Source organism: Strix uralensis, chromosome 6 (assembly GCF_047716275.1).
Source record: "Strix uralensis isolate ZFMK-TIS-50842 chromosome 6, bStrUra1, whole genome shotgun sequence".
Classification (NCBI taxonomy): Eukaryota; Metazoa; Chordata; class Aves; order Strigiformes; family Strigidae; genus Strix; species Strix uralensis.
The window spans coordinates 27,520,120-27,531,036 of NC_133977.1; the positions used below are offsets into that span (position 1 = coordinate 27,520,120).

At 65.1% G+C, this 10,917-nt stretch overlaps 1 protein-coding gene across 4 annotated transcripts in view; it reads right to left on the bottom strand.

The window, feature by feature from the left end:
• Positions 1–9,443, bottom strand: part of SPEG (striated muscle enriched protein kinase) — a 39,907-nt gene extending 30,464 nt beyond the window's left edge. For 2 of the 4 annotated variants that reach the window (XM_074873408.1, XM_074873406.1), the window contains exon 1: positions 8,635–9,443. In XM_074873408.1, the coding sequence (XP_074729509.1) occupies positions 8,635–9,043 (409 nt within the window). In that variant the 5' untranslated portion in view covers positions 9,044–9,443. Of the gene's footprint in view, positions 1–754; positions 1,197–8,634 lie in introns of those variants that run through there. The other 2 variants (XM_074873407.1, XM_074873410.1) reach the window with 2 other exon arrangements.
• Positions 9,444–10,917: the final 1,474 nt, after the last annotated feature.

Genomic DNA, 10,917 nt, shown 5'->3' on the forward strand with positions numbered 1-10,917 from the left:
GTGACCTGTGTCTCCCCGCGCATCCTGCACCCCTGGGAAGGGGCTGCGGGTGACAGCCTCTCCCCAGCCCCTGCTGGTCCACCAGGCAGGGTGACAGCAGGCAGGCTACGTGCCCACGCTGGGTGGAGCAGCGGGGTGGACTTGTGCACCCCGGGGGAGCCGGGGGTGGGGGGCTTCCTGGAAAGATGCCCCCCATCCTCCACCCCCCGCCGAGGCCAAGTGACGTCCTTGTTCCCCGCTCGGCGGCGGAGCGTGCAGCGGGGCCCGTGGAGGAGCCTTTGCCTGTGCCAGGCATGCTCCTGACGCGGAGGGGATGACGCATGCAAAGCCTCGTCTCCAGCTCCGTGACCACCGGCAGCGGGGCTGGGGGGAGCCATGAAGCAGCCTCCATTTGCTGCCCCAGCTCCGGAGGGCAGAGAGGGGAGAGGGTGGCGTGGGGGGGAAGCCCTCAGCGGGGGTCCCAGCCTGGCTGCTGGCACAGGCGGTGCTGAGCACCTGCCCTCTGCCCCTCCTGCCCGGGCTGGCGAGGACAGTCAGGCAGCTGGTGGCTCTGCAAGCGGGGCTGGAGCCGGTGATGGGCAAAGCCCTGGGGAGCCCGGGGCGGCAGCGGCAGGGCCAGAGGGACCCCCCCATCCCCATCCCCATCCCCATCCTTATCCTCATCCTCAACCTCATCCTCATCCCGATGCGCTCCTGCTCCCGGCACTGCCCCCTCCTCCCGGCACCCGCCGGCGCGGCAGCCCGGAGCCCTTACCTGGAAACGCTTCTTCACCCAGATCTTCTTCATGCTTCTGCAGAGCCCCGCTGGCCCGGTCACACCGGCTCAGGCCCGGCAGGACGCCAGCCCGCTCCAGGCGGGGTCCCCGCTGTCAGCACGCCGCGGGGGCCGGCGATGCTCCGAGCATCCTCCACCGGCGGCAGCCGGGGACGGCGGAGGGAGAGGAAGGGGCTCGCCAGGTTGGGCTCCCGGGAGGGCTGGAGCTGTGAGCATGAAGCATCACTGGAGTGCTCCTCCCTCCATCCTTCCCCCGCCTGCCTCCGCCTCCGCCTCCCCGCCAGCCCTGGCACACAGTGACAGCGGCGGGGGACAGGCAGGGCACAGGTGGCGGGGGGCGAGGGCAGCCGCGGGGAGGGGAGGGGGGGGGGGGCGCGACTGGGGCGGGCACACGTCCTCCCCCCTGCTGGCTTTGGCTCCAGAGCACCCAGGGGTGCCAGCCCCCTGCCCAGCAATGCGGCTGGACCACTGTCCCCTGTCATCGGTCCATACTGCCCTGCCGCCTGGGGCAGGGGCTGCTCTTCCCTCCCGTGCTCAGCAACGTGGGGCACAGCTCACCACCGCGGCTCCACACACACCCCGACGGGGACAAGAATAACACACCGCACCACGCCAGCGACTGCACTCCACATGCTGCCCCCAAAGTGCCCCCAGACAGGGCAGTTCCTCTGCCACAACCCTGCATGCAGCAGCACAGCCGCGGTGTGCCACGGCACTGCCCAGCCAGGATCCAGGTTCACCAGCATTCTGCCAGCCTCCACTCAGTCCCCCACATCCTCCAGCCGCCAGCGAGGCAGAAGGGTCCCCTTATCAAGACACAGGTGTGGGTCTCAGCGCTGCTGACCTGCCTGCACACAAACGAGAGCTAATACAGGCACAGTCTTTCACAGCAACCCCTCTGGCCCAGCACTGTTCATGCCACGGCATGAGCCCCCCTGGCAAACCACACAGCCTCCAGCCCCAGGCACCCAGTGCCCTAAGACAGACCTTGCACCCTGCCCCTCGGGTGCCTCAGGACCCATGTGGGATGGCAGGGCTGGACTGCTCAGCCCTGGGCTAGCATCACGGCTTTGTGGCTGGTGGGGCACAAGATTGACCTGGGGAGGTAGGCCATTGTCCTTGTCCGTGTTGCATGACACACACGAGACATCCCCTCATGCTGGGGTGAGGCCCCATGGCACAGCTCAGGGCAGGACTTGGTGCCCGGGACTGAGCTGCGATGGGGCTCCTGGGGTGTGGGCAGAATTTGTGGGTGGGGGACCCCGGTGAGGCTGGTCAAGGCCATTAAGACCTGTTAGTTCTCCCGGGGTATTGGCATAACCCCAGCACACCTTCCCCGGTCGAGTGTCCCCAGCTCTGCCAGCCTGTCCCTGTTCTCTGGGTGACACTGCAAATAAGCTGGAGGGGCAGTCCCAGCCCCACAGCCTCAGCAGGGCCTTTCCTGCCTGCTGTGCCCCCCCCAGCTCTTGGTGTCCTGCATCACCAGTTCACCAAGCCGTTGAGCCCCACGGCACCCATCAATCCCCTTTCCAGGCTCCTGCAGAGGCTGCCAAGGTCCCAGCCCCACTGGCTTTCTGCGCTGCCCCCTCCCACTGCAGAGCATCCGTGGAGACACTGCTGGAGGCCTCCCCACCCAGCACTTGTCCCCATGCTGCTCACCTGTCCCCTGGAGAGCCGGCTGCCCCACGTGGGGCTGCACACAGGCATCACGCTCCCCATGACGCTTGGCAGCTCCGGCAGCTTTTCTGCGCTTCCCTTCCCAGCCCATGACTCCCAACGTGAGGCTTTTCATGGCTCCATAATAACTTGCAAATTACCCAGTACAAAAGGAGCTGTTTATACAACATTTCTGACAGTCCCACAATTCGAGTGATGCTGCGGGGTTTCCGTGGAGACCCCGCACGTCAGGCGAGTCCCACGAATGCCAGAGCTGGCACTAAGGGAATCTCCTGTCAGAGCTAGAGCACTTTGCTGGGGCCCCCAGCCCTGTGTGGGGACAGAGATGGGTACCCCTGAGTCAGGGCTGGGTAAAGGGGTGGGCTGTGGGGCTCATGTCTGCCAGGGTCCCTGCGCCCAGGGTCTCCCTGCCAGGTGCTCTCACCCAGGCTGCACATGCCTGTGGCCCTGCCACAGATCTGCACAGCCTGTGCCTTTTTTTCAGACTCAACTGGAATAAAAGCCTGGTCAGGGATGCCGGGAAGGAGCACCAGGGCTTGGGCTTGGCACATGGTGGTGCCAGGGCAAACGTGCTGCCACCACAGCACCTGCAGGGACAGCCCCAGGGAGGGACCACATGTGCCCAGATGAAACACAGTCATTTGGGTATCCTCCGACTGCCATGCCTGTTGCCCTATCGGCCACGGCTCGCAGCTGGCCAGGCACACAGCCCTTCCCTGTGACTGTGGCTCTGCCGCTTGGCCATCCCAGGAGTGGCTCTGGGCTGCCCCAGAGATGCTGCAACCCTGGGAGCAGCTGGGTCACCTTCGAGGGGCTGCGCCTGCTGTGGGGCCTGAAAGTCTTTTCCAGAGGCAGCAGCACCTGCAATATCCCCCTGCAAGGGCAAAGCCAGACTCCCTGCAGGTGTCCGGTGGGAGGTGACAGCAGCCTGCACCCAGGGCAGCCCCTCTGTCCTGCCCTAGCCCAGGAGCAGCCCTGACACTTCCCTCCTCCTCTGCAGGTCAGGGACATAAGGCAGGGGACAGGGGCCAATGTGGCCATGGCGTAGACAAGGGGCAGAGCCGGAGCAGGTGGCCCCGTTGCCACCCAGCTCCAGCTTCACCTGCTGGACACACACCAGCCCCAAGCAAAGCAGGTAGCAGCGCTTGCTCAAAATGCAGCATTAATTCCACTGCTCCGATCCACAGCTCCCCACACCTTGCTGGGCCTCCCCGACAGCTCTGCATGGATTCTGCCCCTGCAACCGCAGCACCAGCTGAGCACCAGCCACCCGGCCCCAGTCATCAGCCCCCTTGTCTCGGGGCTTGAATAATTGATGGCAGTGGGTGCATGCAGCATCTCGGGTAGGATGAGGTCTGGGCATGAATCTTTCATGTGTTTTTGACTCCTGACGCTGCTGGGGACTGTCTGCGGGAGGTAGGGATGTGCTGGGAGCCTGGGGAGTTGGGGATCATCCCCAGCCCTGTCCCCAGTGGGAAATAAATGCAGCGGGATGGCCCTTGTCATGGGGCAGGACAGCACTGCAGCAGTTTTCTGGCCCTGGGGAAGAGCAATGCTGTGCTGTGACCCCTCTCCCGAGGGCTAGGGACAACCCAAGTGCCCTGCCCTGCATCACCTCCCCTTGCTGCCACTAGAAGGATGCCCGAGCACATGGTGCCCACTGCAGGAGGAGGACGCAGGGACACAGGACAGCAATATGACCTTGGCTCTGGGTGCCTGGGCATGGAGCAGGGTGGCAAGAGGCATTTTGTCCCAGCCCTGCCAGCCCCGCTCCTGGCATCCCCCCTACCTGGGGCTGAGGGGCTGCATGCAGAGGGCAGGGGGGTAAGCAGGCAGTAGTGCAGGCAGCAGGGTAGAAGTAGCTAGCCCCTTCCCAGTGCCACCATGCCAGGACACAAACTAGCAACTTTGTGTCAGGAGGGGCACATGGAGCACTGGGCAGCCTTGGGAGGAGGAAGAGGCTGTCATCCCATCACGCAGCCCTGAGCGGCAGTGCTATATTTACCCGCCCACAGGCCCGGGTCTCGGCCTCTTGCCTGTAACACAAGCCCTGCAGTCCGCCAGAATCCGAGGGGACGGCACATTCCTCAGCAAAAATAACCCCCCGGCAGCGGGCGAGAGGGCAGGGGTGGAGGTGACTGACTGGACAGCTGCACCCGCCGCCCCGCTCGCTGGGGAACAGCCCTCCCAGTCCGCAGCACCCCGGGACGGGGACCCAGCATGCGTGGCCGATGCTCCAGCCCCCTGCCCAGGTGGCTGGGGGCAGAGCTGGGAGCCCATGTCTCCGGCAGCTGTCCATGAGCTGGTCCCGGTGCCACCCCTGGCCCCAGGCAACGGGCACAGCCCCAGGGCATGTGGCGGTGCTCAGGGACCAGCAGCCACACAGCCAGCCCACCTGCCTGCCCCGCTGCCTGCGGGCATCCTGAGGTCCACGTCCAGCCCTGTCCCCCCACAGTGCCCAGCCCTGGGGACCTGTCCCTGCACCGGCTGAGACCAGCACCCAGGGTGGCAGCGGCCAAGCAGCTCTGCAGAGGCAGCCCCTGCGCTGGCACAGCCGGGCATGGTGCCCACCCCACGGTGGGGCACGGCAGCCTGGGCTGGAGCCTTGCCACATCCTGGGCTCCTCTGAGCTGCTGCTGTGCCCTGGGGCTGAGGGGACAGCCAGGGACAGCAAGGGGAAACTGAGGCAGCCCAAGAGAGTCCCACGGGTGGGAGGAGATGGCAAAGGGAGGTTTTAGGTCCCGTTCGGTCCCTGAGCAGGGCTCCAGGGGCTCCACAGGGAAGGGGCAGTTGGCATTAAACATGGGCACAACGCTGCAAAGTAAGAGACTAAAATTAGGCACTCAGCTAAATGGCCAGAGGTGCTGAGCCACCGAGGAGACTGTCAGCACAGTCATCCCCACCGGGGTGCCATTGCCATGCACCACCAGCCATAAATGCATGCCCACTTTGTACCACTGTAACTCTGGGTTGTACGGGAAGGGGCCATGCAGGGCCGCCATACACAGGCAGTCCCTGCTGCCTTCCCTGCCCCCAAATCCAGGCGGGTGCAGGCTGTTCTCTGGGCAGAGGAAAGGTTCCAAGGCGGTTTGATTGCTGAGTGCAGGTGGAGGCAAGTGGAGCAAGACCCTGTGCTGAGAGCTCAAGACAGACACATCCAACCTTGAAACAAGAGGCAGCCCTGACGGGGAAGATCAAGCAACCCTGGCACGATGAGGGAGGACTGGGCTCTAGGAGATTAGCTCAGGTTCTTAAGAGGTGATTTAATCCAGTTTATGGGGAAAAAATTCAGGAGATGCAGCTGAGAGGTAATACAGGCTGTAGCAAGCCTGGGGACGACGAAGCCATGGTGGGGACCAGGGCTGGCAGGAAGGGTCTGGAGGGTCACTGGATGGACCCGGGAAGTCCCTGGACCAGCCCAATGCTGCTGTGAGAAGGGCCAATGCACCCCACCAGGGCACGAGGAGGAACCTGCAGCAGGAGAGGGGCAGAGCGCTGTGCAATGGCGGGGATGGTGTGACATGGTGTGGATGGTGTGACAGAGGTGATGGCCCCCAGAAAACCCTGTGTCTGGCTGCTCAGCCAGCCCCACGTGTGTGCTCCCCACACCGGGCACTGACGCGGTCGAGGGACCTGGGAGAAGAGCAGGAGAAAATCATTAGTGGGGTGGAGCGACAGATTCAGGGCAAGGGATTAGAGGAGCTAAATCGGGCTCGTGCGAGCAAGGGGGAATGCTGAGCTGGTGCAGGAGGAGCTGCCGGGGCTGAGCACGGAGCTGGGCAGCACAGAGCCCCCCCCACCCCACCAGCAGTGACCTGAGCCACCTTGGGGAGGGCTGATGCAGGCCCCACAGAGAGCTACATCCTGGCCCACACGCTGTGAAGAGAAGGTGGAGGACCAGGCTCTGTGCCCACTGGAGACCACAATCCAGCAGAGGCAAATAGAGCAAGGGCACCTCAATACCTCCAAACATGGGGGGCTGGGACCCTGAGCCCAGAGAAAGACCTCATCCAGCCCAGGGGCCTTGCACACATCCCCCTTGCCCCATAACTGGCTGATGACTCAGCTCACAGGACCCCCCAGGGAACAAGGATGGGGTGTCCCCGCCCAGCACAGTGACCCGTGGAACTTCCACAGACCCTGGAGAGCTGCATCTCTTCAGGGAGCGTGGGGAGCCCCTGAGCAGCCAGGGCCTCCATGCTGGAGGCTGGCGAGTCACAGCACGCATCTTGGCAGGGTGTCAGGGCAGGCGGGTGCAGAGCGGTGGCATGGCTCCTCCATTTCACATGATGACCCATCTCACCGCTCAGCTGCCAGCATGGAGAAAATGGCCTCAGGGGAACAACACGCTGAGTGCCAGCACCCTGCAACAGGGCCAGGCAGAAGGGCTGGACCCCCCACCACATCCCATAACCTCCACACCAGCACCCATCTCCAGCACCTGGCAGGACATGGTACTCCCTGGTCACTGTTGTAGCACACTGCAGAGTCCCTTTTGCCTCGGAGCAGGGGAAAAGCCACACCAGGGGCTGCCACGCTCCTCGCCCAGTGCCCCGGAGCCTTTGCAGCTCCAGAGGCACCTCTGCCCTGGGGCCTGCTTTTTGGGCAGCTGTTTTCTCAATGGCGGTGCACCCACAGCTAAGCACCTGGGGCAGGGTGACATTCACCCCGGGCATTAGGCAAGCCTGGCTGCTCCATCCCTCCCTCAGCTGCTCCAGAAAGGCAGCAGTGAGGGCCAGTGGCTGGGAATCGGGAGCAGGGACAAGTGCGTCAACACAACGGGAACGGGCACCTGGGGAAATCAGGTGCTGTGCTGCTGGGCAGAGGCAGGGGGGCCTGGGCCGGTGGTGCTATGGAGAGCTGCAGCTGCACACCGCAGTGTGAGAGCAGGGTGACACACACACCCCTCACCTCAGTCCCCCAGCTGCTCCCACCCCCTGGGGCAATGCACGTCTCCCACTCTGCACACACAGCATCATGCATCCGACTGCGCAGTGCCACGGTCCCCAAAGGTACGATGCACAGTAACCCTGCACAGACCCACAGCAGGGCAGGACCCCTCCTGCACACTTCTCTGCTCTCCCTGGCTCCACCAGGCCCATGAACAGCACATAAACCTTCCTCCATCCTCCAAACACCGCTCCTCCAGCCTCCCGCCTCGCACAGAGTAACTCCTCTTCCTCCATTGCTCCCCCTGAGCACTGCGAAAATTCCTTCTGTCCCCCACTGCCACCCAGTTCCCCTTCAAGGTGCAGCATCTCCAGCACGCCTCCCGTGCTGCAAAGCCCCTGGTGAAGCTCCTTCCCTGGACCCTTGGGGCTCAGCACCGCCTCCCTCGCTCCCAACCCTCACTGTCGCCATGCAGACAGCACAGCTCGCATCTCAGAGTGGTGCCACCAGCCAGCACCACACGCTCCCTGCAGTGCCCCAGGGAGATGGCATCCCTGCTGGGGCACAGACAACTGAGCCCCACACCTGCCTGGACCCTGTGCAGGATGAGGCCCATCCATGGAACGGCCCACAGCAGCCCTCATGCACTCCCTGTGCACCAGAGGAGCACACCCAGCTGCTGCACCCAGGGAGGATGAGCAGAGGGGCTGCTACAGGGCTCTGGGTTAATTAACGATCAGCCCCCGCCCACTGCAGGACACAGGCTCCACCCACTGGGCAGCCCCACCTCCTGCAGTGTTAGACTCCTCCCCACAGAGGGTCCCAGTTCTCCCAGTGCAGCCCCAGTGCCTGGTACAGCTATGATGGCGATGCCACAGGCAGCTCTGTCCATGGGCAGCCAGTGCACGGGGGTGGCTTGTGCAGGGACATTGTGGGATACCGAGGACCATGTCAGTGGCTGCGGAGGGTGGCACCACCGGTGCCACGCACCCGAGCTGCATCTCTCTCTCTCCTCCTGCCCCGAGCAGGCTTGGCATCACATGCTCCCGACACCTCCATGCTGGGCCCTGGCACTCTGCCTGGCCTGGCAGCGGGTACTGCAGCCACATGCTCGCTCCAGGCCAGAGATCCACCCCGGTGCTGCCGGCCCTGGGCACCCCAGCCTGCAGCGAGCCCAGCCCGGCTTGCCCATGGCATGTGGTGGGAGCCTGCAAAGCACCGCTGCCAACCTCGGCAAACCCGTGCCCATGGCTGTGCCAGCGCAGCTGCGGCAGTGGCCACACCACCCTTACCTTCCATGTCAATGATGGCCAGCACAGCGCTGGTCATGGCCTCTCCCCGCTCGTTCTCGGCGATGCAGGTATACACGCCGGCATCCTCCTTCTTGCTGTCCCTGATCCAGAGGGCGCCATACTCCTCCTCGCGTGGGGCCAGCAGGTCCTCGTTTCGGTACCAGCGGAGGGTGGGCCGGGGGTTGCCCACCACCACCACCCGCAGCCGGATGTCACAGCCGGTGCCGATTGCCGCATTCTTCAGCTTCCGTGCAAAAACCGGCGCCGCTGGGCAAGCCGGGCCCTCCTCGAGCACCCCCGACTCTGTTGTGACCTTGGCACGCTTCGGGGGGATGCCAGGGCTCGGCGGGGCTGCCCGGGGCTCCCCACTGGCCCTACTCATGCTGCCGCGTCCCTGTGCTCGATGCATGGTCTACAGATCCCCTGCCCACGCCCGAGACCCCCGTCGACCCGAGCTGGCAGTGCCGTGCCCCTCTTCTCCTCCTGCCTGCAGCCTGGGGGTGCTGAGTGCCTGCCAGGGGTGCTGGGGCAGAGGCGGCCCCCGGCCCAGGTGCCGTCCGGTTCGGTGCCTCCCCCCCGCCGGCTGCAGCCCCGAAGGTCGCAGCGCCGTGGGCAAGTGAGGGGCTATTTTTAGGCGGGCACTCGAGTTGCTGCTCGCTGAGCCGCCACTCACCGAGCACCCGGTGCAGTGCAGCACCCACACCCCATGCTCCGCTGCGACCCCAAGCCCGCCCAGCGCCTCGGCACCTGCTTCTCCGCCGGCCTGGGTGTGAGTCCCGCGGGTGCCGGCTGCTTGCTGAGCCGTCCCAGCGCTGGGGCCGTGGCGTCCCCCCCCTCACCCGACCCGTCCCGCGCAGCCCCTGGCGAGCTGCGCTCCCTCTGCCCCCTCTCCCGAAGTGGCAGCTGCCTCTGATATGTCACATTCCTTGGCCGGGCTCCCCCTCTCCGCGCCTGCCACCCCGGCCCTGCAGTCCGGCTCCACTTGCAAAGATAGAAAGGGGCCAGCGCCTTTCCATATTAGCAGTGAGGCTCGGGGGGGACCCAGCCTTCCTCCCCCCCTTCCCCTTCTCCGGCGGTGTCACCAGATCGGGACAGAGAGACCCTGGTGGCATGTGGAGAGAAAGGACACCGTCATGCTTCCTGCAACGCGAGACCCCGGGCAGGAGCCAGCCCCGCGGGGCCCCTTTGCCCCATCCCCAGCAGGCAGTAGAGATGGGGATCCTTGCATCCTTGCTCACCCCAAATCCGTCATTGAGAGAAACCCCATTTCTTCACTGAGCCCCTGCCTTGCTGCCCTGGGCAGCATGGCTCCCGGCCAGCCCCCCATTCAAGCCCTGCTTGGAGCAGGAGCACCCTACTTTTGGGTTTGGGATGCCCCCTGCCAGCTCCCACATGCTGCACCCCAGGCAGTGAGCGACCAGGGACTGCCTGTGCCACACGCTGCCTCGCCACCCCCGGGCAAGGCAGGGCTTCCCCGGCTCCTGGCGCGATGGCACACATCTCGGCACCTGGCCCTGGCCGCCCTCGCCGGGGGCTGTAAATCTGGGTGAGCAGGACACGAGTGACATGGGGCACGCTGCTTCCCGGCTGCAGCCCAGCCCTGCCAGCTTTGGCACAGCCCGTTGTCACCAACCTGAAGGCGCCAGCATCAGCGAAGCATCACCAGCGAGGAGAAGATCCCAGGATCCCCCTGGCTTGGGGCACACCGGAGAGGGATGGCCTGCTAGACTCATAGCCTGGCTGCAGAGACCAGGGTCTCTGGGGGCTGGAGGAGATGCCCGCGAGAGGCTTGGGGGGCTCTTCCCTGCCTGCGCTGCCCTGTGGGCAAAGGGCTGCTCTGTCCCCTGCCTGGTCCCCCCCCAGCCCCAGGGGCAGAGCCCTGGCCCAGCCAGCCTGGGCCGGGCAAGGAGGGAGGTGTCGTCCCTCCCCAGGGCAGCCCTGGGGACTGTCTTCGATGTCACAGGGCCATCTGCTGGAGACAGCCCTTGAGATTTGACACACCCCCCAGCACTGGGCGGCCCCGCAGCCAAAATTTGGGTTCACCGCACTGACTTCTCCATCAGGGACCCCTCAGCCCCATCCCCACCACTGGCAGCAGCACCTGCTTTGTCCCTAAAGCTGCACCCCCTGCCAAGCCCACTGCCCTCCCAGGGCTCTGCTGCCTGGCAGGGGGGTGCAGACCCTCCAACGCCTCCCCGGGGCAGAGCAACCCTGAATCTCTCTCCCTCGTGGGATGCTCGACCCTGGGTTCCCCTGCTGTATCCCCTATTGCTGGGATGAAGG